General features: G+C 41.0%; 1 protein-coding gene across 6 annotated transcripts in view; it reads right to left on the minus strand.

Moving 5' to 3' along the window:
- Positions 1 to 27,607, minus strand: part of ZMYM2 (zinc finger MYM-type containing 2) — a 179,442-nt gene that overhangs the window by 62,549 nt on the left and 89,286 nt on the right. For 5 of the 6 annotated variants that reach the window (XM_045017911.1, XM_045017873.1, XM_045017881.1 and 2 more), the window contains 4 exons: positions 24,730 to 24,880; positions 23,621 to 23,736; positions 12,499 to 12,615; positions 5,330 to 5,480 (listed from right to left, as the gene is read on the minus strand). In XM_045017911.1, the coding sequence (XP_044873846.1) occupies positions 5,330 to 5,480; positions 12,499 to 12,615; positions 23,621 to 23,736; positions 24,730 to 24,880 (535 nt within the window). The remainder of the gene's footprint in view (positions 1 to 5,329; positions 5,481 to 12,498; positions 12,616 to 23,620; positions 23,737 to 24,729; positions 24,881 to 27,607) is intronic. The other variant, XM_045017919.1, reaches the window with a different exon arrangement.

The raw sequence follows: 27,607 nt of genomic DNA on the forward strand, positions 1-27,607 counted from the left end.
CCAGAAATGGACTGATTCTTATGGGCCAACAATATGACAGCTTCAGTATATCTGTGAACCAGAACTGTTTCGGTAAATTGGATGAAATAAGGAAGACTCAAGCTCTGTCATGACAAATTTTCCATAGAATCTACGGTAGTCTTGGGTGTCAGTGTGAGGAAAGGGATCCCCACTCAAACTTTCTTCAGCTTTATCCACTGGAAAAAAGACTCTGGAACCTTAAACAGAGCTGTCATTTTGGCATTGATGTTGCCCCACTATGGTGAGTAGGCAGACAGAAACCAGGTTTTCAGACAAAGATGCAGCCTGAGAAATGTTTCACATGTGTGCATGAGGCCACAAGGCCGAGGAGGGACGGGCACGTTCTGACTGATGTCCAGGGCCTGAAGGTGACCCAGGGAATGGAATCTCTCGATAGAAAGGCTCTTGTTGCGGTACAATCCAAGGTCATTTCTATGATGTTTGCGGCCCTCGTAAGAGTCAACATGGACTTCTCATAGCTGACACAAACTTCTAGAAAAGGACATAGGCGGAACAGGAATCAGGCTGACAACTGGACTTTCTCATATGATCTGCTCATTAGGAGCCAATGGGAAGACAGTGAACTCATTCCTTCTCATCCAAGCTGCCACCACTGAAAAAAACTTTTGTAAAGACTCTGGGTGCTGTGGCTAGTACAAATGGAAGAACCCAGAATTGGTAATGGTCTTGACCAAAGAGGAACCTGAGGATCCTTCAGTGGGATGGGCAAATGTCTATGTGAAAGTATGCCAAGACAAGGCGGCATTTTATTGGACTAACTTCTATTGGTGAAAGAATAGCTTTCAAGCTACACAAAGTATGTGTCTTTCATGTCAAGAGCCACCAACCATGTGCTCTCTTTCAAGGAGTGAATTATTTATGCCAATGTGATCATGCAAAATTTTAATTTTTGGATGAATATATTTAATCAGTGCAGGCTGAGAATACGCTTGCATCTCCTATTCTTTCTGAGAACTAAGAAGTATGGGGAGTAGAATCCTTTCCCCTGATGTTGAGGTGGAACTTCTTCTATGGCTCCCCGGTAGAGAAAAGAATCCAGTTCTTGAAAGAATTTCCTCATGAGACTGGTTCCTGAAAAGGAAATAGGGCAGGGGTTTGTGGGTAGGGGTTGACAGAAACACAATCAGACAGCCACAATGAATCATTTCCAGTACCCATATGTTGGTTGTTAGGGTCCTCCACTTGCAGGCAAATTTGGTAAGGCGGCCATCAAAAAACTGAGAGGGGAGGATGATGTGGCATCAATAAAGAGATACGGTCTCAGCAGCCTCATCAAAAGAAATTCTTTGTTTGAAGGTTAGAGTGAGGTGAGGCAGTGGATGTTGCAGAACCTGTGTGTCTGGGCTTGTGCACGCTGTGTCACTTATGTGGTGATTCCTGATGGTGCTGGTAGTAAAAAGGTTGAGGGGATTGTCTCACTCTGTATCCTTGCAATGCTGTCTCATAGAGGCAAAGGTATAAATGCCCAGAGAGTGAAAAGTTGTTCTTGAGTCCCTGAGGGAGTGGAGAGGTTCATCCATCTTCTCTTGGAACAAATTAACTGTATCTAAAGGCAGATCCTGAATGGTGCTTTGTACCTCCCTAGGGAAACCTGAGGATTGTAACCAGGAAGGTCATAGTCATCCCTGTGAACACAACTTCTGCAGCATATACTGCCGCTTGGAGGGAAGTCTTGGCCACCAATTTGCCCTCATTAATTAAGGAGTGGAAGTGGGCTCTATCTTCCTAAAGCAGCTTGTCATTAAAATCTAAAAACTTCATATAATTGGTAAAAATCATATTTAGCTAGATGAGCCTTGAAATTCAAAATCCTGAATTGGGGAGAGATGGAGGAAAAGATCTTTCTTCCTCCAGGAGATTTAGCCATTTGGCACCCTTTTTTGAGGGAACCGTTTTTGGGCATTGCAGCTTGGATCTTTCAGTGGCTGCTTGTACCAACAAGAAGTTAGACGGTGGGTACGAGAATAGGAACTCTCTCCCCTTGGATGGAACAAAGTACTGCTTCTAGGCCCTCTTTAAGGTGGGAGCACAAGATGCAGGAATGTGCCATACCATTTTTGCTCGATCCACAATGACCTCATTTATCAGGCAGGTACTCGACTGGGGCCTGAGTGCTGTAAAATGCCTCACAATCTATGCTGGAGCTCCTGAACTTCAAGTTATATCTGCAGCTTGGACGCCACCCTGTGCAGGAGGAGTTCCTGATATTGCCTGAATTCATCAACCAGAGACCGTGAAGATGGGGTAACTGCCTCATGAGAAGATGATGAAATTGCTCCCAGAACCACTAGATCCGGATCATCTTTGTCCTCCGAACACTCCAACTGGACTCCTTGGGGTTGGCCAGTAGATGGTAATTGCAGCAAAGAATCCTGTGGCACCTTATAGACTAACAGACGTTTTGCAGCATGAGCTTTCGTGGGTGAATACCCACTTCTTCGGATGCAAGTCCGAAGAAAGCTCATGCTGCAAAACGTCTGTTAGTCTATAAGGTGCCACAGGATTCTTTGCTGCTTCTACAGAACCAGACTAACACGGCTACCCCTCTGATAGATGGTAATTAAAGTTCATGTGCCAATCCGGGATGCCCCAATAGTACCAGTATGAGGGATTAAATGGCACAAGGAACAGAAGGACGAAACAGCAAGATTTTTTTGGTTTGGTTTGAAGATTTTATATTAAAAGGGCTCTACTACAAACTGAAATTTGAATCCTACTGTTTGCTCTACTTGGAGAAAGAATTCTGGACGGGGTTTGCAAGTTTAGGGTTAAATCTGATCACTGCATCAAAGGATCAAAGAAACAATATGCCTCTAAATCCTAATGATCTAGTCTACGTCTCACAACCATATAGAAGCGCTGGAGCATGACTCCTGACAGACATTTAGTTTAGTGTTTATTTTGATACCCTATTGTTCCATAGGTGGTGTGACAGCATTCCAAATGGGTTATCTCATCAATTGTGGCATTCTGTGACAGCATACTCCCTAGGTAGCAAAACTTCAGACTTGAGAGGAGCATTGCTGATCTTAATTGGGTAGACATGTCCATTCCCCAGTTTTGACTGGTAATATACTTCAGTTTTCTTCAGGTTGATTGTGAAACTAAAATGATTGACTGACCAAGTGAAGTGATCAGTTATAAGCTGAACATCCTCAACAAGCAACCAGTGCACAGATTCTGGGTCATCTTCCCCAGGCAGTGCCATCCACCACTGAATGATAAAGAATACCTATCAAGACAGCAAACTATAGCTTGAAAGGGACTTTCATAATTTATTTCTGTGTAAAAATGATTTTCTGGTGACTTTTCTTTTTTCTTTGCAGGGTTGTAGTAACTGTGTTGGTCCCAGGAGATATGAGAGACAGGGCCGGCTCCAGACCCCAGCACGCCAAGCGTGTGCTTGGGGTGGCATGCCGCGGGGGGCGCTCTGCCTGTCACCGGGAGGGTGGCAAGCGGCTCCGGTGGACCTCCCGCAGGCGTACCTGCGGAGGGTCCGCTGGTCCCGCGGCTCTGGTGAACGTCCCGCAGGCGTGCCTGTGGATGCTCCACCGGAGCCGCGGGACCAGCGGACCCTCCGCAGGCATGTCTGCAGGAGGTCCACCGGAGCCGCGGGACCGGCGACCGCCAGAGCGCCCCCCGCGGCGTGCCGCCGTGCTTGGGGCAGTGAAATTGCTAGAGCCGCCCCTGATGAGAGATAAGGTAGGTGAGGTAATACCTTCTACTGGATCAACTTCTGTTGATGGAAGGTACAAGCTTTCGAGCTTCATAGGGAAGAAAAGGAAGAGCTCTCTGAAGTTCAACAGCTTATACCTTCTGCCAACAAAAGTTGGTCCAGTCAAAGATATTACCTCACCTACCTTCTTTCAAAAGTCTGAACAGGGTGGATTGATTTAAACCAAATTTAAATTACCAATTTTAATGATTTAAATCAGAAAACCTTAATATAAAGTGATTTTTCATTTGTACAACTTATTTTCCTAAAGAAAGGTTGATTTTCACTGGCTAACAACTATTAAAACATGTTGATTTGCACTAAATTTGGTGCTTCTTTTTGCTAACCAGAAGGATACACTTATATTCTATACACATTTAAACATCTTAACTTACTTTTATTCACATTCTTAATTTTTACACATTTGTTATGTTAGATAATGGTGAATTATGCATTTAGCATTCACTAAATTATTAATTTTTTACTTATGATTTGTAAGTAAAAAATGGAAATTCAAATTGAACTAAAAATGAACAAAAACAGCATTTAAATGTTTTTAAATGATTATTAAATAAAACTACAATACCTTAAATGTGTTGGATACATAAGAAAAAAGGTTTCTCAAAACATGTTTTGCATTTAAAGCCAAATGATTTAAGAAAGTATTCTCTATAGCTAGCGAACTGAACTGACTGTTTCTGGCCACCATCTCCATCAAGATTTTATAACTAGTAGATCGCATCCTCTCACACCTATATTTTATTCAGACTGGAAGATGAAAACAAGATTTTCTGCTTTTTCAACACCCAATTGGTTTGTCGACTATGAATAAATGAGTCATCAAATTGAATTAGCTGAATAAACTGAAAGGAAGAAAATATTCTCTTTGCATCTACAGAAGAGAATACTGCTGTCAAAAGCAAGTTTAGCACTTCAACAAATTCTGGTTTCAGGTACGTAGCCAGTGACTTCCATCAGTTCAGTGGTTTCACTTTCTTTAAAATTTAACAGCAAACATCTATTGCTTATATTGTTTTTCATACTTAATTCAAACAATGTTAATAGAATTATAATAATTTTAGGCCTTAACATAGGTTGTCAATTTTTATTTTTAAAAAATAAACTTGCATTTAATTTGAATAAAAAAGACCTATTTATTTTTAAATCATCGAATTTTATCCACCCTGCTAAACAGAAAGTTTGTTCAGCCCCTGTACAGGGGCCAACCCAGGTCTAAAAAGCAACTTTTCTTGATGGAGAGGGGTGTAGAGCACTGAAGAGCTTTAAAAAAAAAGAAAAAAAGAGTCTTGGCCCAGTCTTCTTCAACCTGAAATGAGCACTGCAGAAACTCAACAGATTGGAATGCATGGGAGTGTCTCAGGGCTTCAACAGGCCCACTCACTGGAGGAGGGGTTGGGGGGGGGGGGCTGTTCCAGCTCAATACTGCTGAATACGGTAGTATTTTATATATATTTTAATGTGAAAACTTCCATCATCAATAAGCAAAGGTAAACAGACTACAGTAAAAATACAATAAATGAGATCAAAACCATAAAAAAAGAAAAAACATACCTTCACTACAGAATGGTCTTTTGATACCAGAGAAATTCACCATTTCGTGCAGTGTTTTCTCCTCTTGGCAGTATTCACAGTATGTAACTATGCAGTGCAGTTTCTTATAATCATCAGAACAAGTTCTGCTGCAGAACTGGTATACTTTGTTCTAAACATAAAATAAAGTATAAAAAAGGGGTTAAGTATTAAGATTGGTATAGAGCAACTTTTAAACAAGAATATCCCTTTAATACTCAAATGCTTAAAAATGTGTCATGAGCAAAGATGCAAGTATATACGAGGTAGTGTGATCTTTACCAATAGAGGTAAAAGCTTTTGATTAAACTGACACTCAATGCTACAGAAGTTATTTGTCATTAAGTATTTCACATGGAGAAAGTGACAACCAGGAAAGAATACGTATTGGTGGATCTTAAAAAACAGCACATTTCCTTTTTTTCAATTTACAGACAAGTTTCAAGATGGTCTAAGGTCAGCTATAATCTCTAAAGCAGAGTAGCTGAATAAGAGATGAAGATAACTGTAACCTACCTGTACTATAATTGTTGTTCTTCAAGATGTGGAAACAGACGTGAGGTCCACTCATATGCATGCAGCAGTGCGCCGAAGCAATTTGCTTAGAAGTACCCATCGGGGCTGCACACATGCCCTCTGGCCCTTCATAGCCCACCCAGGGCTATTTAAGGTTGGCACCACTCTGACCCCACTCAGTTCCTTTGCATTGGAATCCAAGACTGGAGACTTCAGTTTAGAGAGGACAGAGGGTGGATCATGGAATACACGTCTGCACCCGTATCTCGAAGAACAACAGTTACAGAGCAGGTAGATAACCACTTTTTCTTTGAGTAGTTGCAGACATGTATTCCACCAAGATGACTCACAAGCAGTAATGGAAGGAGATGGGGCTCAGAATCTTCTTAATAGCAACTATAGAACTGCCCTTCCAAAGTTTGCATCTGATGAAGATGCAGTTTTAACAGTGTAGTGTTTGGTAAAAGGATGTATGGAAGACAAGCTTGCACTCCAGAAAATATCCAATATCAACTTACTTACTGTAACTGGAGGTTTTTTTAGATCTGTGGTCCCTATCTGTATCCCACACATTGGTACACACGTGCACCATATGCCTGAGTCCAGAAGTTTTTCCAAGCAGCGTCCGTTGACCCACACGTGCGCAGTATCTCCCCTTGTGCTCCTGACGAAGGGTATAAGGGGCAGTGCGAGTTGATGCCACTCCAGTTACTCCTCTTACTGCAATATAATCAAGTCTGAAGCAGAGGGGAAGAAGGGCAGGCAGTGGAATACAGAAAGAGGCCACACATTTCAATAAACCTCGAGTTACAGTTAAGTAACCACCTCTTCAAGTGCTGGTCCCTATGGGTATTTCACACATGGGTGACTTGCAAACAGTGATCAGAGTGGAAGAGGGTGCGCAGATGCTGGTAGCAGAGCTGTTTGTAATACAGCCCTTCCTATTGCTGCATCCGCAGCTGTCACTTGAGTCAGGGCATAGGGTGCTGTAAACGTGCGGAGAGATCACCAAGTTGCAGCTTTGCAAATCTCCTGCAATGGGATCTGATAAGGATGCTGTGGAGGCTGATTGGGCTTGCATCGAGTAAGCTGTAACACCCCCAGGAGGGGAAGGTTTGCTATCTTATAGCATTCTAGTATACATCCTGAAACCCACTTAGAAATTCTCTGGAAGGATACGGCTAGGCCCCTTGATCTTTCTGCTATTGCAACAACGTCTCAGGGTACATCTTCACTACCCGCCGTATCGGCGGGTAGCAATCGATTTCTCGGGGATCGATATATCGCGTCTCATCTAGACGCGATATATCGATCCCCGAATGCGCTCATGTCGACTCCGTAACTCCACCAACGCGAACGGCGGTAGCGGAGTCAACATGGGGCGCCGCGGACGTCGATCCCGCGCGGTGAGGATGGCAAGTAATTCGATATCAGATACTTCGACTTCAGCTACGTTATTCACGTAGCTGAAGTTGCGTATCTTATATCGGTTTTCCCCCATAGTGTAGACCTGCCCTCAGAGACTTTCTAATGGGCTTAGTTCTCTGCAGGTAGAACTCCAGGGCATATCTGATGTCAAGGGAGTGCAGTTTCTTGTCCCCAGGAGAGGAATGAGGTTTTAGGCCTAGTCTACACTGGGGGGGGAGGGGGTGAATCAATCTAAGTTACACAACTTCAGCTACATGAATAACGTAGCTGAAGTTGACGTACTTAGACCTACTCACCGCAGTGTCTTCACTGCGGTGAGTCGACTGCTGCCACTCCCCCATTAACTCTGCCTGCACCTCTCGCGGTGGCAGAGTACAGGAGTCGATGGGAGAGCACTTGGGAATCGATTTATCACATCTAGACTAGACGCGATAAATTGACCCCCACTGGATCCATCGCTGCCCGCCAATACGGCAGGTAGTGTAGAGATACCCATAGAAAACATACAAGTAAGTGAACTGATTGGTTGATATGGAATTCGGACACAATCTTGGGGAAGAATTTGGGATGTAGCCAAAGGGAGACCATCTCCTTGTGGAATACTGTGAAAGGAGGGTCTGCCATCATGGCTGATGGCTCACTGACTCTCCTAGCCAAAGTGATGGCTACTAAGAACACTACTTTCATGGTGAGTAGGCCATGGCACAGGTTTCCATAGATTTGAAGGGTTGCCCTGGGAGAATTGACAGGATGATGTTAAGGTCTCACTGAAGCCTGGACTACTTGATGGGTGGGAAGTTTCTGATTAAGCCTTTCATAAAGAGTACAGTCATCGGGTGCATGAAGACAGAGCATCCCTACACCAGGGGAAGGAAAGTGCTAAATGTTGGTAGGTGTACACGAAGCGAGCTAAGGGATAAACCTGGTGTTTTTAGGGCAAGGAAATAATCAAGAATAACCAGAATGTCTACCGTGGTGAGGGAATGGTGGTAGCGGCACAGCCAAGAAGGAGAGGGGCATCATTTAGTTTGTAGTATGTTCTTGAAGACTCTTTCCTGCTCTAGTTAAGGACTACCTGGACCGAGGCAGAGTATGAGTGTGCTGTGTCTGACACCCACCCAAACACCTAGCCCGTGAGGTGTAGTGAGCTCGGGTTGGAAAGCCTGAGCCTCCCGCAGTCTTGTGTCAGGAGAACCTGGAATAGGCCAATCCTGATGGGTTGGTGTGTGGACAGAACTGTGTTGGCCAATAGGATGTTAGGAGAAGGATGGAAGCTTCATCTTGGCAAATCTTCCAGAGAACCTGTGGTCTGAGAGGAATGGGGGAAAGGCATATCAGAGGCTGCCCGTCCAGGGAAAAAGGAGAGCATCGCTGAGTCACTGCCTACTGCCACACTGGAGCAGTATTTGGGCAGCTTTCTGTTTATCTGGGACGCAAACAGATCCCATAAGGGAGTACCTCACTGCGCAAAGATGTTGGTCAGACCTGTGTAGTGCATTTCCCATTCATGATCTAAGTAGAGATTTCTGCTTAGTCTGTCCGCTAGGTAGTTCTGAGCAGCTGGGCGGTATGTGACCTGTATGGTAACCCGATTCCTGACACACCAGTGGCACAGTATGACTACCTCAAAGCAGGAGGGGGACAAGATCTTGCTCCTCCCTGTTAGTTTATATATACCATCATGATGATATTGTCTAATAGGACTTGCAAGCAGAGGGAACGTATGAGGGGAAGGAAGGCCTTGTAGGCTAGGTGGACTGTTCTGAGTTCCAGCAAGTTTATATGCAGCCTGGTTTCCCATGGTGTCCTCATCCCCTCGGCTGCATGGCAGTCCAGGTGAGCACCCCTCCTGTAAGGGAGGCCATTGGTATGGATCCCCACCATGACCCTGGCTGGGTTGGACTACCAACCAAGAAAGGCAAGAACTTCTGAGGGAGCAGTGACTCAGGAATCCATGTGATGCCTGCTAGGTCGAGTGGACCCAGGCTTGTAGACATCGCAAATGGAGCCTGGCAAAAACTGTCATATGTGCATGAGGCCATTGTACAACTAAGATTTCTAAACTACAGGATAACTATTTATAGCAAATATATACAGTAACTTTTCTAAAGATTAGAAGAGCAAAGTGAAACAGGGTTCTGACTCAGGCCACGTGGCGGTAAGAGGGAACTGGAGTGGTGTTGACCTGCACCACCCCTTATACTCTCCCGGGAAAGCACAAGGGGAGAGACTGTACATGTGAGGGTCAATGGACATTGCTTGGAAAAACTTCCAGACTCAGGTGCATGGCACATATGTGTACCCATGTGCGGACTACATAGAGGGACTAGCACTTGAAGAAAAAACGTTATTGAGAAATGCGACCAAAGTCACTTGGGCCCTCAACAAATGAGCCACCAGTCTCCATGGAGATGTGCTCTGAGCAGCTCCATGTGCTGTCGTAATGCAGAAAGTAATCTAACTGTGTGGAAACCTTTTGACCCTTCATCTGATCTGCAGAAGAGACAAAAAGTTGAGGTGATGCCTTAAATGATCCAATACCAATGTTCATCTCATTTCCAAGGAATGAAGATGCTGCTCATTCACATCTGAGTGAGGCTTGGTGAAACTGTGACACCACTTTTGGATACAGAGGCTCTACTATTAAGGCTTGCAGTTCACTAACTCTCCTCATAGTAATTATAGCTTTTTATTTTTATTGCTGTCTTTTGGCAAAGGGAAGACACAGAGCAAGTTGCTAGTAGCTCAAAATGGAGGAGTCATGAGGGCAGCCAGTATAGTACTGAGGTCCCACAAGGGAACCATCTCTTTTACAGCTGGAAAGAGGAGGACAAGACCTTTTAGAAAGATAACTATCATGTACTTGGAAAATCCCAACTTCCCTTGCATCAGAGGATAAAGTTCTGAGCTCGAGCTAAGATAGATCTGAGGACCTAAGTTGTAACAGCTAATCCAAAACTTCTTGAATATGTGCTAGCATCAATTGAATTCCCCAAGCCAATGACCAAACTAGGTAAACCCAGTAGAAGGATTTCTCCTATGAAATAGGACTTGCTGCACTGCTTGAGAACACTGTTGTTCCTCCTCATCTAACCATGCAATACCCACACGATTAGGTGCAGACTGCTTGGCACTGGATGCTGTATCTGACCATGGTGTTGTTTCAACAGGTAAGGAATGAGGGGAAGAGATCTGCGAGGTCGAACCAACAGACTGTGAAGGTCAGAAAACCAGCACTGTCTCAGCCAAACTAGTGCAATGAGTCTGACAGGATCCCAACTTCAGTTTGAGAATAACCTGAGGGACAAGTGGGATCTGGGGGATCAGGGTTGATACCCAATTCAAATGGAAGGCATTGATTAATGAGACAGACTGAGACCCCCTTGAGTGTAAAACTGACTGCATTTCTTGGGGTCTTTCATTGCAAACAGGGCAATTGTCTGAATGCCCTATTTTTTTAAAGTGAATCTCAGCATACAGCCCTTCACAGACCATTGGTGACTTTGGGAGAAATTCCTGCAGAATGATTGACCACCCGATTCTGTGAACCTGTTAAGTGTGCAACTGTGCGAATGATGTCTTCCTCAATGCAAAAACGTCAAAACATCATGGCTTCCTAACAGAGCTGATTGGAATCAACTCCTCCCTGCCGGTTCACATAGTACATTGTAGTGGTATTGTCATTAAGTATGTGAATCGCTGCACACCCTTGATCTAATCCCAAAAGGCCAGGCATGCATTGTCAATCACTCAAAGCTCCAGGACACTGATATGAAGGGAAACTTCCTATTCTGTTCATACACTCCTGTACTTTCAGTGTCCCTAAAATGCACCCTCCAACCCATTGTGGAGGCATCAATAATTATAGTCCTGGTCACTGGAGGACAGGCGAAGAGAACATGGCAAGTAGGAATCCAGAAGATTGAGGGCAGCAAACCAGACATTCTCCTCTAATGTCGGGAGAACTGTAGCTAAGGTTACTATATGGAATCTCATATTTCTGATGTAGTTGTTGAGACCTCAGAGGTCCCGAATATGTCTCATCTCTCCATGGGGTTTGGGGATCAGGAAATTATGGGAGTAGAATCCCTTTCCCTGATGCTGAATGGGAACTTCCTCTATGGCTCCCAAAGTGCAGCGTCTCAATTTGCTGTAGAAGCACTGACTCATGAAAGGGTTCCCTGAAAAGGAACAAAGTTGGGGTGTGTGAAGTGGGGGTGAGAGGACAGACAGGAATTGGATGGCATAACCCAATCCTACCATGCTTAGAATCCATACATCTGTGGTTATTGTTTCCTAACCACTGTAGAAAAGGGACAATCTGTCCCTAAATGGCAGGGAATTGGTATGGAAGTTGATGACTGGTATGTTGACCTCCACAGGAAAAGCCAATTTGATTGCTTGCCTAAAATGGATGGAGGAATTGCAAATGGAGCACTTCTCCTTAATATGCCCCTCTCCCAGGCACAATACACACTGATAATGGGGACTGCTACTGGAGGTAACTACTTCACACGAAGGACAGTGCTGGAAACCTTGTGAAGGCATTGCACCATCCAAAAAAACAACTATTTAACTAATCTAACACTACGGGTCAACTACATATAAAAAAAAAGAGAAAACTCTCAGACTACAATATATGAGGTAAATACCTCATAAAATGCTTTAACTCAAGCCGTGGGTGGTGAGAGGGAACCTAGGAGGGTTAGGGCGGCACCACCTTTAAAAAGCCCTAGGAGGAGCTACAAGGGGCCAAAAGGAGCATGCACCACCCAACTGATATTACTAAACCAAGTTCTCCAGCACTGGCATGCACACATCTAAGTGGAATGCATGTCTGCAACTACTCAAAGAAGAAGCAGGCTTCAACCTCTACAGCTGAGGTGAGAAAAGAGAATTACCTTTTACTTTAAATTCTAGATCCTTTTTGCTATAGATAATATAGTATTTGAGTACATGCACATGTGCGCGCACACTCATTCTTGCAAAACCTTTTGATTCCATCAGTAAAACAGAAATTATAGGTTTAACATGATTAATACCCATTTTTTGCTAATTAAAACATTAAAAAGAAAAGTTATTCAAACTTTAAGGACTACTCCATTATTAAGAGGTACACATTTAAACACAATATAGGTTTAAAAACCTCTTTGGCAAGTACATGTAACCAGTCCCTACTTCTGCTTCAGTATTATCAAGGAACATACCTCCCACTCCAGTACTTCTGGCTTTGAACAAAAAGAACTTTTGCAATAATTGCATTTCAGCTGAATGTCACTTGGAGACACAAACTGACCATTGGTTGAAGACTGCACACTAAGAGTCTGAAAAATATAAAAACATATACACATCACTGTAGAAAGTGTGTTCTACAAATTTACATTTTTCTTAATTAAAATATGTTTCATTAAAGTTACACTGTTAACGACAATATGGGTTTTTATATTATTGAATTCAGAAGATTTCCTTGTAGAAGGCACAATAGATAAATCTTTCCACTTTTGACTGATTCTCCCCAACTCCCTCAATTGCTTTACAGGTCTTTTCCCTCATCTTCACAATCTACTACTCTTGCTCTTGTTATAATCCATTTGTTTCACCTCTGATGATCTTCAGTCTTGTTTCTCCTACATTCCCATCTACTGTACTCAATGTTAAGGACTTCTTTAGGCTGCTCCTTGTGTGCATGCATAAAGCTGAAGAGCATCCTCCCCCTACGCCACCCACCACTGATCAGTTGACACAATTAATCAGTCATGTAACTTGAAATAAACATTCTCATTTAGAATTATCAAGCTATCATTTATATCAGAGGTTTCATATGAAAGGAACTAGACAAAGCAATATTTATAAAGAACCCCAGCTGCGCCCCGTGTGCCCCCCTCCCAAAGAAAAAAAAAGAAAAGAAAAAACAAGGCAGATTAACACTACCCTGCCCTCAGAAAAAAGCCTGAGAATGGAGAAGTGTCTTAAATGGTCAAACTTGGGTTCTAGCAGATCAGATGAGGAAATAAATGCTAGAGTAGAGGGCAATCTACTGAGAATACCCTGCACCCAATTCCTAGAAAAATCTGGGAATACAAGCTGTGTCCCAATGGACTTAAATGCCATGGCAAGAAGAGGCACTCGCTCAGGTAACCAGATCCCACGCCATTTAGGGCTTTTAGATTAAAGGAGACATCTTATATTGCATCTGGAGATGTATAGGAAGCCAACATCACAGCTCAAGAACAGATGTAAAATATTCCCTGCAGCAAATACCACTTAGATGAAAAACTCTATTCTATACCAGAAACTTTCCATTGGTCTTCTAGACCCATTATGGACATCAGCCTTTAACCATCACTAAATCAACCACCAACTAGATTGGCATATTCTCTGTGCTGTGGTCATGCCAGAGTCTCAATGAAAGGTGATCACAGAAATCTGAGACAACACTACCTTCCCCACACCCACCTTCTTAATAGCCTTTCCCAAAAGAGAAAGATTATAAACAGGACAACAACAAAGTTTGCAACATTTATTTATTTTTAAAAGTAGGGAACTAATCAAAGTTTGGGATAAGATTTAACTTCAAACAATAATGGACTCATTACCACTGTTCCAGCGGATTTCAAAAGCCATGCCGGTTCAGGGTTTAACTCACATTTCTCAGGACAGCTCTCTTTGAAACTTCAAGTTCATACAGGTGTGCTTCACTGGCGTAAAACTGACCAACACTGGCGCATCTTAATCAAGTAACATACTGACGTACACTGGACTGCTGCAAGACCCAACTTTGCACAAGTGCAATATCAGGAGTTTGCATAAGCTTTCACTCTGGTGCACTAATGTAGATGAGGCCTCAGAGTAAAACTGGCCTAACCTCAAACAGAAAAGATTACGTTTTGTTTCTTCAGACCACTGTCTCATTATAACTTGAACCCTGTGCAATGTCCACAAACAGTACTCCATGCAAGCATTTCAGGGCCTCAATCTTCACACCTGTCACATTATGTCCAGCACAGATCTTTGCAGTATTATGTAATGGGTTTATTAAAACTTGATCACATTTTGGCTTGTTCTATTGCCTGCTTTAAATGGTTCTATTCAGCACTGGGAGTTGTGCAAGTGCTATGAAGAGTAGGAACTACAACTTGCTACATCCTCATACTTGCAGATGCCAGGACAAAGTCAGCAGCTCCCCCGACAGATATTACTGGACTGGTGACCACAATTTATTCTGATAAGCAATCATGCCTTTGGGTGTTGGTGCTCAAGGAGTATGGTTTTTTTTTTAAGTTTAAGTTTTCTTGTTCTGTTGATTTTTTCCCTTGTCTTATTACTGAAAATCCTTTTTTGCATTTTTCTCTCCAGGATCCAGAGGGAGGAGTAGTCTGAGTCTAGAGAGAAGCTCTCTCTCCAGGTCCTTCAACTCCCCATTCTGTTCCTCTCCCCACTATACACTCCCTCACTAAGTGTAGGGAAGGTCCTAGGGAGTTGCACTGGTTGGGAAATGAGCAGGCAGTAAAGCAACATGCAGAGGTATGTGGTTCCTTTTTATCAGAGCTTTGGATGTTGCTAAAACAGTTGACAGGCACTTGTGACAACCCGTAGGCAATAAGTACATTAGAAATGGTGTGTGTTCTTGACTACTGACTTTTGTCATTTTTGTTTTTTCAAAAAAAAAAAAATCACTAAAAAGGGAGGGCAAAGGAAATTTTTTTTTAAATGTTAAAAACTGGTTATGTGGCTTTTTAGCTTCTTTTGATATATAAAAGTCCTGAAAGGATTTTATTTAATGTTCCCCTGCTCTTCTTTATATATTAGAAATTCAGGTCCTGTCTAGGCTGGAAGACAAGTGACCGGACAAATAGCAAAATAGTTACATGACAACAGTGAAAAGTTGAGAATGGAGGGGATTTTTAGTCAGACAGTTCAAAATTTGTTTTTAATTAATATTTAAAGTTTAATGACTAACATTTTTGATAATAATGGAAATTGTTGTTTACGAGATTTAATATACACACATCTTCAATTAAAAAACAGCTCACAACAAGCACCACAGAGGTCTACCAGAGATTGCCAGGGAAGACCAGGATTTACATTCCTGATATTTCTAAAATAAAAAACAAGCAAAGAATTTTTTTTTTTAAATATCAAAATAATCCTTCAGGCCATTTTTAATACCTCACTGAGCCCATCTATAAGACCTCTACCCCACTCACAATTAATTTCTTCTTCTTTAACTTTTGAGTGTACTTATAAGTTGCCTATTGTTGTTTTTTCCCCTAACTCTGTCTATCCTTACATTGCAAGCTGCTCAAAGAGAACATCCTTCTTGAATGTCTGGGAAGCGTCTAAAACATAGTGTGTACTACAGTTAGAATAAATAAATCAAACAGCAAAAAAAAAAAAAAAAAGGCACAACCCATTTAAAAAAATTTTCCAGACACCTTTAAGTTATTTTTTTTTATTAATATTTGTATTAAAGTTGTATTTTAAATTATACATTTGTTCCCTTCTTTGTTGAGCTCTCATCTGAGCCAAGAATGGTCATGTTTCGTTGCAGCTGCTCGAGGGCTTGCCCTGAATACAGAGGACATAGGAAGTGCCAGGCACAGATGAGACCATCAGAGACCACGATCAGGCTTCCATCCAAGCAACTTAACAGGTGACAGAGCCAGTGCTCTGAGCTGTCAAACTGTCAATAAAGAGTGGAACAGGAACAGTCTGGGATTGCACTGGGAGGACTGAAGCACTAATGCAATTGCTAAACCCAGCCCTTACATTCTACACTATCACTGCAACTGGTGGAACATGATAAAGTGCTGAATAACATGAAAGTTAGGGTTGCTCTGAGCAAGGGCAGTTCAAATTGCAGTAGCAATTTTACATATGGATGCATGTGTTACAAGTCTTCTAGGAGGTCCAAACAGCAGTTAGCACACCAAGTTTTTCTGGTTTTGACAAAGATAAAATGAACCCAGAAAGAATCAAATTGCTCCAATCAGTGAAATAATGTAAAAAAGTGCATAAAATGTGTCTGCTCCTTAGAAGAGCTAATTTATCAGTCACTCATCCACCCAGGATTGTTCCATAAGCAAATCTCAACAACGTTACAGCACTGGGAAAGAAAAAAAACACCTCCATTACAGCCTCTGTACAGGAATGTCAAATATTTTCTCTACTACTATCAGACTCATAGCATGGATTTCCACCACCAACATGCCAACCTCCCATTACATGCATTCCACGGTAGAGGACAAGAGAGAACACCATACTACCTGGCCACCAACAAAATCGGAAACAAGTTACAAGATGTTCTACTTAAAGAAGTCTGAAACACACTAGGCACACTCAAAAACTGGAAGACTGGAAAACAGATGTTGAGACATGATGCAAGATAAGACTATTTAAGTAAGGCACTTCATGCCCATTCAGGACTGATGCTACTGGCAAGCTCATACTGCAGCATCACATCTTCAGAAAGAAGGAATTTCCAGCCTCAGTTTCCTTAAGTATCAAGTTCAGACATGACAAAGAAAAAATCTTCAGTTGTCCCAGTGTTCTTAATGGCAGCACAATGTTGGATGGAAACATTAATATGATATACGAATAACTTTATACTTAACCCTGAAACATTATTAGCTTCAGAAGACCAAGCAGTATGTTTAGGATATATGGAATGCTAGACATTCTTGCAGAGCATTTCACCAGCAACCACTTATGGAACAACAGCCTTAGGTAAACATGCCCGGTCTTCTCTCAGTCACAAGGATGAATGCTTACATTCAACTGCTCAAGGAAAGGAGAACAATATTTAGGTAGTAGCATAAATGCCATAGCCTAAACCTCAAGTGAACTGTTCAAATGCTTTTAATATGTTAAAGTAATTTTTATTTGGAAATGAAAGGATTATTCAAGAGAAGATATATTATCAGAGTGGGAAACATAGCAACCTACTTTAAGAGCAGAGTGAAAGAATAAGATCTTGGATCAAAGGGATTTGATCAAAGTATCACCTTGCATTTTCTCTCTTAACAGAGCTGAACCACCCATGACTAGTAGAAATAAAAATCACTGGTGGAACCCTATATTCACACCTTTCTGCAAAACTTTCAGCCATTTAGGAGTAAAAGCAAACTGTACAGAGTGGCTGGATGACAAATTGTGGATAATAGTTAATACTAATTCATGTCAAACTCATTTTAACTGAGTAAATCCCAGTTTGAGAGGATTCACTTAAAAAAACTATTAAAGAAAAAACAGTACACTACTAGGCATATATTAGCTACTACTGTTGAGATGGGTAAAAGGTGAAGCTAAATTTACATTAGCAAACATTAAGAATATTCGGAGTATGATATTAAGTCAATTATTTAATCCATCACATGGTTTGTAGTACTGCTGCTCACATGGTTCATTAAATAAGTAAATCCATCACCCACTGCTTGAAGCATTGCACATGCATTTGGTGGCTGTCTCTCGATTTTGTCAGGAAATCTCATATTTTGTGAATAAAATCAAGCAGATTCAGAATTAATTGTCTTTTTCCATAGATGAAGGGCAACATCTTGATGAAGGTGAAAAAAACTGGTTTCCTCTTCTTAAGTTCAGTACCATGTTGTTCACTCTGGTATTAGAGATGCCGGGAATACTTCATGCCACAACCTGTGCTTCAGATCTCTGTCCTTCCTTTCGAGGTTTATTCAGAGGGGTGGAACATGGGTGAACTGTTGATAGATATCAACTCTTCCTTCAAAGGAGTTGGCTTCTATTAAGTAAGTGATTATATGACCAAAAGTCAGCACCTGAAGTGAACGATTTCGCCAACTATCACTAAGTATCTGACCTTCCATCCCTGGTTAAAAGTATTTAAAAGATTGCGCCAAGACAATTTGTGGATGCCTCAGATCATCTTAGTCCACGTTAACCTGAGCTGGGCACAGATTTAGTATAGCACAGACACTGTAATGGTAGCACTGGCTGATATCCTATGAAAGAGGAAAAGCCGGTAGCCATGTGTAGCCCTAAGGATTAATCTGCTGGTCTGTATAAATATATCTTTCTTATAAATTTGAGTATGGCATGTAATAAGCTTATAGATTTATATTAAGAATAAGTTTGGCTGTAATGCAAGAGACCTACAGGCCAAACATCCTGTATGTGACGCTAAGGCAACTTTAGCACATTTTGGGACCCTTACTCAGAAAAGTAATAATAGACAAAATACCTATGCAGATGTCTAGAGACCTTTGACTGAACCAATAACAGTAAAGGGTGGAAAAAGGGGATTTTTGCCCACAAATATAACAAGTACACCACAAATGCGTACATACCTGTCATTCATACACACATACATACTAGCCTATGGGGCAAGTGTACCCTAACATTTCCGTGGGGGAAGGATGAAATTTGGACAGAGGAAGGATTTCCGACTAATGCCCTATAAAAAGGTGAGGCAGCTCGCCATTAAGCAGGCAATCTACCCATCTATCTGCTCCCGTCTACTCTTTATTGCCTCCACCTTCAACTACGTCTCGATGCTACCCATCTACAACGGCTATTAACTATTAATAGGCCATATTATTTCTTTTCAAACTCTAAGTGTAAAGGGATTTAATTTCCCTTATGTTTTAGTTTAGTTAAAACTTAGCGTTAAATAAGAAAGCAAACAAATCCACAGTAGCTTCCTCTGCCAGAGGTGTGAAAATGGAAATTCCTCAGGCGTGGCCTGTATCTTTCAGCACCAGGTTATTAAAACAGTGTGTGAGTATTAAGCATGTTTGCAGCTTATAATATTGTATTACCATAGATATATCTCTTAAAGAACTGTGATACTTGTAACTCTGTAATCCTAACTGTTTTACCATTTGCTTACCATTTCATTGATTTTAATAAAAAGGTCTTTATGACTACATCTGTCTCAGTGTAAGCTCCTGTCATAAATCCGAAGTTCCTTTTATAAACTCTGTGAAGCCTGATCAGGACGAACTTTATCTTCTGATCAAACAAATTGGAGAGCCAAACCCATGCTAATTATTAATAGTATTAATTAAAAATTAAATAAATAAAATTAAATTAAGTGGATAAATTAAATCAACACTACTAACACACTCCAAATCAGGCTACACATGCTGACATTTGTAGATCTAGCAGCTGCTTTCAGTATTGTGGATGAAACACTGTCTGGTCTGCAAAGCCAAGCAGAAGCAAACAGGATTATCCTTCAGTAGCTTTCTCTTTCAAAAGATACCGAACTGTTTTGTGCAATTGCTTTTCAGTCTCAAGAGCTCTCACATGTAGAATTCTGCAGGATTCCATCTTACTGAACAATGAGGGGTATGTGGGAATGACAAATATACATGACTGTTGGGAGGGTTAGCAAGAGGCATGAGTTATAGTGTTCTCAACATGCTGACAACACCCTGCTCTATTTTGTTACTTCATCCAATCTAGACAGTGCTGTTAGATGCCTTACCAGATGTTTGATATAGACTGGGGCACAGATGAATGCTATCTGACTGAAGTTCAATCTGGAGAAGATTGATGTGATGCTGGTAGATTTGTTAGAAGCAACCAGAAAAAGCAGAGGGGGGGGATTACATCTGCTCCCATAAATGTGCAAACTTTAACATATGGCAGTGGTCCCCAACATGGTGCCCACAGGCGCCATGGCACCCACAGGGGCATATATGTGCGCCTGCCTAATGACAAGGTGTGAAAAGTAGTGCCACGGCCCCGTGCCTGCCAGGGACAGATGTTCTCTGTCCCCGGTAGGCGCAGGGCTGCAGCTTCTCTCTGCGCTGCCCAACACAAACTGGTCTCATTTTCGTTCACCAGAACAACCTACCAGATTTAGTAGTATCATGGTAGTGCAGATGTAGGCTGTCTCACATGCGTGCTGTTGGTTCCAACCTCTCGTCACTCATGTATCGCCACTCTTTTTTTCCTGCTTGCGCCTGCGCACGCAGTGGGATGTCAGTGACCCATGTTTCCGTATATTATGTGAGTATTCTTCCACTGCACTGATACTGCTGTTTTCTCATGCTTTGCGATTTATTATTTTTAACATTTTGCCCCAAAATGAGTGGTTCAAATAAAAGACAACGTATGTATTATTTCAATGCAGAGTGGGAAGAATCCTATTATTTTATTGAAAATAAAGGGAACTGCGTTTGCTTATTGTGCGGTGGTATTGTTGCAGTGCCGAAAAAACAATGTTGAACGCCATTTCCAAACTAATCACGGCTCTTTTGACATTAGCCATCCACTTAAATCTGAGTTGAGAAAGAAGAAAATTAATCAACTCAAATCAAATCTATTTGCCCAGCAATCTGTTTTCATTAGACAAGTGGTAAAGTCTAAAAGTGCTACTATTGCTTCCTTTAAAATTGCTCATCTGCTCGCAAAGAAGAAAAACCCTTTCAAGACGGTGAATTGTTGAAGGAAACATTTTTGACTGGTGCTGAATGCCTCTTTCAAGGATTTTCTAACAAGAATGAGATTTTTGTCGTCAATACAAGACTTGCAGTTATCAGACAACACAGTTACGAGGAGGATACGTGCAATTTCAAGCGACATGCAAACTCAGCTAAACGATGACTTGGAAATATGTGACTGGTTTTCACTGCAGTTCGATGAGTCGACAGACATACTGGATACAGCACAGTTGGCAGTTATGGTAAGGATGGTAGCTAGCGACTTCACCATAAAAGAAGAGTTACTAAAAGTACTGCCTATGAAAGGGCAAACAAAGGGTGAGGACATCTATAAATTACTCAAATCATACGCAACATCAATTAGTATGCCACTACACAAACTGTGTGCAATCACCACTGGTGGGGCACCAGCGATGATGGGCAGGGCCAATGGATTCATTGCACTCTGCAAGAAGAATGAATCCTTTCCGAACTTTGTCTTATCATTGCATTATCCGCCAAGAAACTTTGTGCATCAAAGTTCTCTCTTTTCAACACATCATTAATGTCATTATTAAAATAATTAACTCTATTCAAGCGAAACCTTAGCAACACCGCCTTTTTAAGGCCCTGTTGGAAGATGTTGATGACAAACAATTTGATCTTATCTTGCACATAGAAGTACGCTGGCTGAGCAAAGGTAAAGTTCTTGCATGTTTTTTAAGCCTAACTGAAGAGATCAAAGAATTTCTGAAGTCCACAAATCAGAACTTCGAGCAACTAGAAGACGACAGCTGGTTAACAGACTTGGCTTTTCTTGCCGACATCACTGACAAATTGAACATTTTAAATCCTGAGCTCCAGGGAAAAGACAGACAAACATGTGGCTCAAATGATAGGTTCTGTAAAATTACTCAAAGCAAAACTGATCTTGTGGATGTCACAAATGATGATGAAATCTCTCATACATTTCCCAAATATGAAGGAAATGGTATGTGACAGTGATTTTAACCCATCACCATTTGTTACCCACATTCAAACACTTCTGGAACAATTTGAAAAGAGAATTTCAACAGTTCACCATCATTGAGCGTGTAGTTGCCTTTCCTGTGAATCCTTTTACTTGCCAAAAAGAAGTAAGAGAAATGGCTACATCAATTGCAAGTCTCATTCAAGTAAGAACAGAAGACGTGAAACTGAAGATTTTGGACCTTCAAAATGATATTGTTCTAAAATTCTGTGCAACAGATGAAAACTTCTGGAATCTGGTAGACCGAAAAAAGTTTCCTGCCTTAAAAAATTTAGCATACAAAATAAAATCTTATTTCGGTTCCACTTATCTATGCAAGGTTCTTTTTTCAACAATGAACATCATAAAATCAAAATACAGATCTTAGCTTACAGTTGCCCATCTTGACAACTGCTTACGAACGGGAATATCATCCTACTCTCCCAACTACGAAAAATTGGTTGAAGAAATGCAGTGCCAAAAATCACACTGACTTTATTAGAAGAACCACATGAATTAATGATACCTATTTTCCATTAAGTGCTGATGAGCACGTATGATTAACTTGTGTTTAACTTTTTTTCATATTTGTTTGTTTATTGAAATCCAGATACAAGTAACAATACAAAGAATATTTTTAATTAACCGTAACTGGCTATCAATGTTAAAGTTAAGAATAATAAATATACTTGGACCAGCAGTTCAACATTTTACTTTTTAAAAATAAATAAGATGAAAACTGTTTATGATATTTATTTTGTAAAAACTCCTTAATTTTTCTTACAGGTAGGTAAAAAAAGAGGAAATTCACATGGTAAAGTGAAAGAGTAATTGCCGAATAATTTAATTAATACCTTTTATATGTAAACTTACCTTTTTTATCTTATGGATTAATATATTATGTAATAGTAAATATGATGTTTTTTGTATTATTTAATGTACAAATGCAAAATAAGCCTTGAAAAATTGTTGGCGCCCGCCACACTTTTCTGAAAACATGAATGTGCTATTGGCCACAAAAAGGTTGGGGACCACTGACATGTAGGAAGCCATTTGGGGGTATTGCTGGATCCCCAGTCACTGTTGGGCAATCATATAGCAACAATACTAGGAAGACTTTATTCCATTTTTATTTAATCTGGAGATTGCAACAATTTCTTTCAGATGAAGACTAGGCTATTGTCATTTATACCTCTCTCACCTAAAGATTTAACTACTGCAATGAAGTCTATATGGAGGCTACACCTTAAATTAAACCAGAAATTGAAGCTTGTGAAGAACATGACAGTCCATTTCGTAAGTAGCGTATCCCACCAGAAGAACAGGGTATCGGTGCTCTGGGATATGCATTGGCAACCTATTTGTTTTCTGGGTGCAGTTTAAATGGTTAATTTTCATCTGCAAGTCTTCAATGGCACAGGATGTAACAGTTTCAGAGAGCACCTCTGTCCCCATGACATATTGCTGTAGTTGCAGTCAGTGGAGCCCCATATGGTAGGTATTCAAACATGAAGGACCCTCAACTTTGGAATTCACTTCCCCCACTTGGTCTGAAAGATCCAAAATTTGTTGTCCTTCAGTGCATGTGCTCATCTTTGTACACATACTTTTTTGGGGGGGAAGGATGTGGTGAGGACTGATATTGGTGGGTGTGCCCACGTATTGCTGGGATATATATTTTTAATTGGTTATTTTCAGATTTTTAGGTTGTGAGTTTTATTCTTTATGAAATTGTACTTCTCATTATGTCAAAGTTGCCTGTGGCCCAAGATAGGCTTTTTTTAGTTTTAGTAAAAAAATCAAAGTAAGCTATATAAAAGCCAGATATTTTAATATGCACATATTTAACACACGCATAAACAAATATATATATATATATATTTTTCAGGGAGCAAAAGATTTAACACAACAGCTAACCTGAAATTTAGCTACACAACTGGAACTGCAAAAGTTGTACAGTTTTCCATCAGGCATTGTGGCTTGATATTGAGGTAAAGAGTTTCGTTTACAAAAGTGGCAAATAATTCCCATACCTAAAAGAAAAATGTAGTTTACACAGAAAGTAAATACAATTGTAGTGTAGAAATTTACTGGGTTATAATTTACCACTTCCCCTCATTTTATTAATGTAAAAGCTAAACTTCATAATTAAATTTTCTTACCAAAAAACAAACCAAAAAAAACTATTAGGCTCTGAAAATCTCTCTCTCTCTCACACACACACACCAGAAAAAATACACATTTTAGTTCTTCCTGATCTTATTTGTTAAACCTCAATGTTAAAGTATTTTTGTGTTCCTATCAAAAACTTATTAGTACTTCCTATTTAGTGATCAAGCTAATTCACTCTGTCTCCTTTTCCCATTCAGAAATCTTGATATATTTATACACCCCTTTCCCAGAATAAATGTCTTGGCTAAATGACGCATCTTGTGAAGGAGACACAGTTGCAATGCCTCATGCATATGGACGGAATTTTATTCAGTACTGGATGGTATCAAATATGAAAAAAGTACCCCCTACATGCATGAAGACTGTACTATATCTGACTCTGTAGCATCACTAGTGTACACTATTATGTCTCAACATTTCCCCCCCAGTAACCTACAAGCCTCAATACACTGGGAAACATTTTTTACGGGGGCGGGGGGGAGGGGGGTCAGCGACAATTTGCGAATCAATAAGCTAAAAGGAAGAGAAGGTTGCAATATTCCAAATGGAAGATGACCAGGAGCAGGGACTAAAATATTACAAGTCTAGAATATAAAAAAGAGAGTTTGTTTTTTCCTTTAAAATCTGCAAAACACTCAGATACAATAGTGATGAGTGTAATTTTAAAACCTACATGAATTTATATTATAAATAGAAAAAACAATCTTAATACAAAGTGAGACTCCTTTTGCAAAACTTATGTCTTTTCTTCTTCACCAGAGAAATAAGCAGAAGTAAAACATGGAAGTCCATTTTTTTTTTTAATTCAAGTCTACTCTTATCAGTGACGAAAAGCCACCATCCTTTTCACTTACTTTGTGATTTTGCATATTTTGATTTGTGTGTGTTCATGCATGCAGTTGAGCAGTATGGCTCCATATATCCATTAGGTCCTATGCACTGAGTCATTTCAAAAAACCTGCACTGAGCTCTGCAACCAGTACAAGTTGTTAATTTGCCATATTTCTAAAACATAAAACAAAGCAAAACAAGGCATTAGTTATGACTAAGTTATATTACAGTAAGTACACATTTCTGCTATTCTCACCTCATTAGAATCTTCCTGTGTTACATAAAAGATCTAGAACATTTCTTTTGGCAGGAAAGGATGGCTTGGCTAAAAATAAATATATACTTTTTAATTTCAAGAGTACTGAAAACAATTTTGTGAACTGTGTTAGAGCCTAGGTAAGTCGGAGTGGTTACAATAGTTTGGAGGTACTCATATTTATCCCTTCCTGCTAGCGGATAAATGGTGTAATGAGAAAAGAGAGTCTTTTCTTGGAGGGAGGTGGGATGGAGAACTGAAGTTTAAGATAGGGATACTCTAGGCTCCAAAAAGGACTTCACCCATGCAGGAAGAAAGGGCACAAGTAATTAGACACCAAAATAGAACTCAGTATGATACATGCAAAGTGGGATTTTATGTTAAATGCTAAAAAAGAAACATTAAAAATGCTTTCATGTAGTTGAACTAAAATACATGGGATCTCTCAGCTGTTTATAGACATGCTTGCCAGAAGCTCAGAATGGGCGACGGGGAATGAATCACTTGATGATTACCTGTTTGGTTCATTCCCTCTGGGGCACCTGGCATTGGCCACTATCAGAAGACAGGATTACTGGGCTAGATGTACCTTGGGTGTGACCCAGTATGGCCGTTCTTATGTTCTTTTGTAAGCAGTAAGACTGGTTTCATCTTAAACCACTCCCAACTTAATTTGAGATACAAAATGGCCAAGCCCTTGTGCACCAGTATCTTATAGAAATACTCTCTACTTAACCTTCCACCCTGAATGATTCTTATAAAACTATCAGTAGTAAAATAATTACTGGTGAAATACAACATACTTTCAGTGGATCAAAGGCTCCACTGAGGTTGTCTGATGTTACGATATATCATGGCTACTATGAATACTGTTGCAGCCAGCAGAGCTAACATTAATATTGTTAGAGCTGAAAATTCCTGGCTCTGACAAATCCTGAAGAGTGGATTTCTCTTAACTTTAGAATATCTTGGGCTCCTGTCTTGATGCAGTTGAGCCATGTCTACATGTCTAGAAGAGTTTCTATGTATGTCAACTGATCACCCAATGACAAGTTGAGACTTTGAGTGAACTCTAGGTAATTACAACACCGTGATGGTGACCGACTGATTTCAGATACTCCCCACCCCCATCAGTAGTATCATTCCACCCCACAAAAGCACTCTCAAACCATGCAGATAAGCCAAACTAGGCCAAGGTAATCACTTAGTGAACACAAGCAATACAGATGCCAACACAAAAGGCAATACACAAAATGGATAGTGCTGATGTTTTATACAAATTTGATACAGATCTCAGTTAGGTAAGGATCCAAATGTACACAAAACATCAAGAAGATAGAGGTCACTGGCTTTGTGTTCTCTATCTAGTAGTAGTAATACTTGCTCTTAGGTGACCATCTTGAATTTTTCCTTTGAAGGATTACGGATTCATATATCACCAAGTTCGATGAAGCCCTTTTAACATTTTAGGTATCTGTAAGCACTTGACAAAATTAGGGAACAGATTTTATTCCAAGTAGCCCATGCTTGATGGTAGACTTTTTCAAGAGGGATTTTCTGAAGCAACTTTTCCTAGTAATTTCCCCAAATCATTCGACACCTAGGTCCAGGGGAGAGAAGTGGACGGGCCCTTCCGTTTCTGCTTCAGGTCAGTCAAGAGGAGGATGTAAGGGCATAATTATCCTGTTTGCAGAGGGAACCTCGTTTGGGTACTTTTGGCTCTTAGTCTTTAAGGATTTATCATCAGTGACTAAGTCAAAGCCAGACGTCTATGCAGTCACTGGAGAAACTTGTGGACGGTCAGTTCTTCCAGAGCAGTCTCTATAATATTCTCTTGCCTCTGTGAAATGTACACGCACACACCCCAATTTGGTGAATTAATTTGCAACAGATAAAGCCTCACGGTACTCCAGAGAGTTTGGCTTCATGACCTGTGCAAGCCACTTTGAGGCAACCTGTGTTGTCGATCCGTTCTGCTTCAAGAGTGGCTGGGTCTGTGCTGATGTGGACAATCCTAGCACCAAGAAGAAGGGATTCAACTCTGGCTTCTATTTAGAGAATCAATCGTTTGAAGGATTCCAGGACAATTTTATGCCCATCTTACTGGAAATTTTCAGAAGTGCCTCTTGAAAAGTTTGCACGTTATGGGTGACATTTCTAATCAGACATATAACACCCTGTAATAGTCCGGTACGGGGGGCCGTGCCCTCTCAGGGGCCGCCGGGAGCCAGGCCGCCTCACTACACGGCCCCAAATCAGTCCTCGGGTTCTGAAGGTCTCGGGTTCTGCCCCTCAGGCAGGGGCTAAACAAAAGGCACACGGTCACTGCAATGCCCCAGCCCTCGGTCAGGGCTGGGCAGCAAACCAGTTCTAAGCTCCGGTTCTTGCAGCCGGAGCTGAGCAAACACCAAGTCAATAAGCCCTAACCCTAGCTCCGGGCGGGGCAGCACACAAGAGTCCAGGGGCTCAGATCCTGTCTGCAGGCTGAGCACCCATACAGTCAATACGCTAAGCCCCGGCCCTCAATCAGGGCGGGGCACCAAACACTTAGTGCTAGGTTTAGGGCTCCGGTCCTTGCCCCAGGAGCGGGGCAGTAGCACTAGTCTCAGAGCTCAGGTCCTTACTGTAAGAGCTGAGCAGTAATA

Source organism: Mauremys mutica, chromosome 1 (genome assembly GCF_020497125.1).
Source record: "Mauremys mutica isolate MM-2020 ecotype Southern chromosome 1, ASM2049712v1, whole genome shotgun sequence".
In the NCBI taxonomy this organism is placed as follows: Eukaryota; Metazoa; Chordata; order Testudines; family Geoemydidae; genus Mauremys; species Mauremys mutica.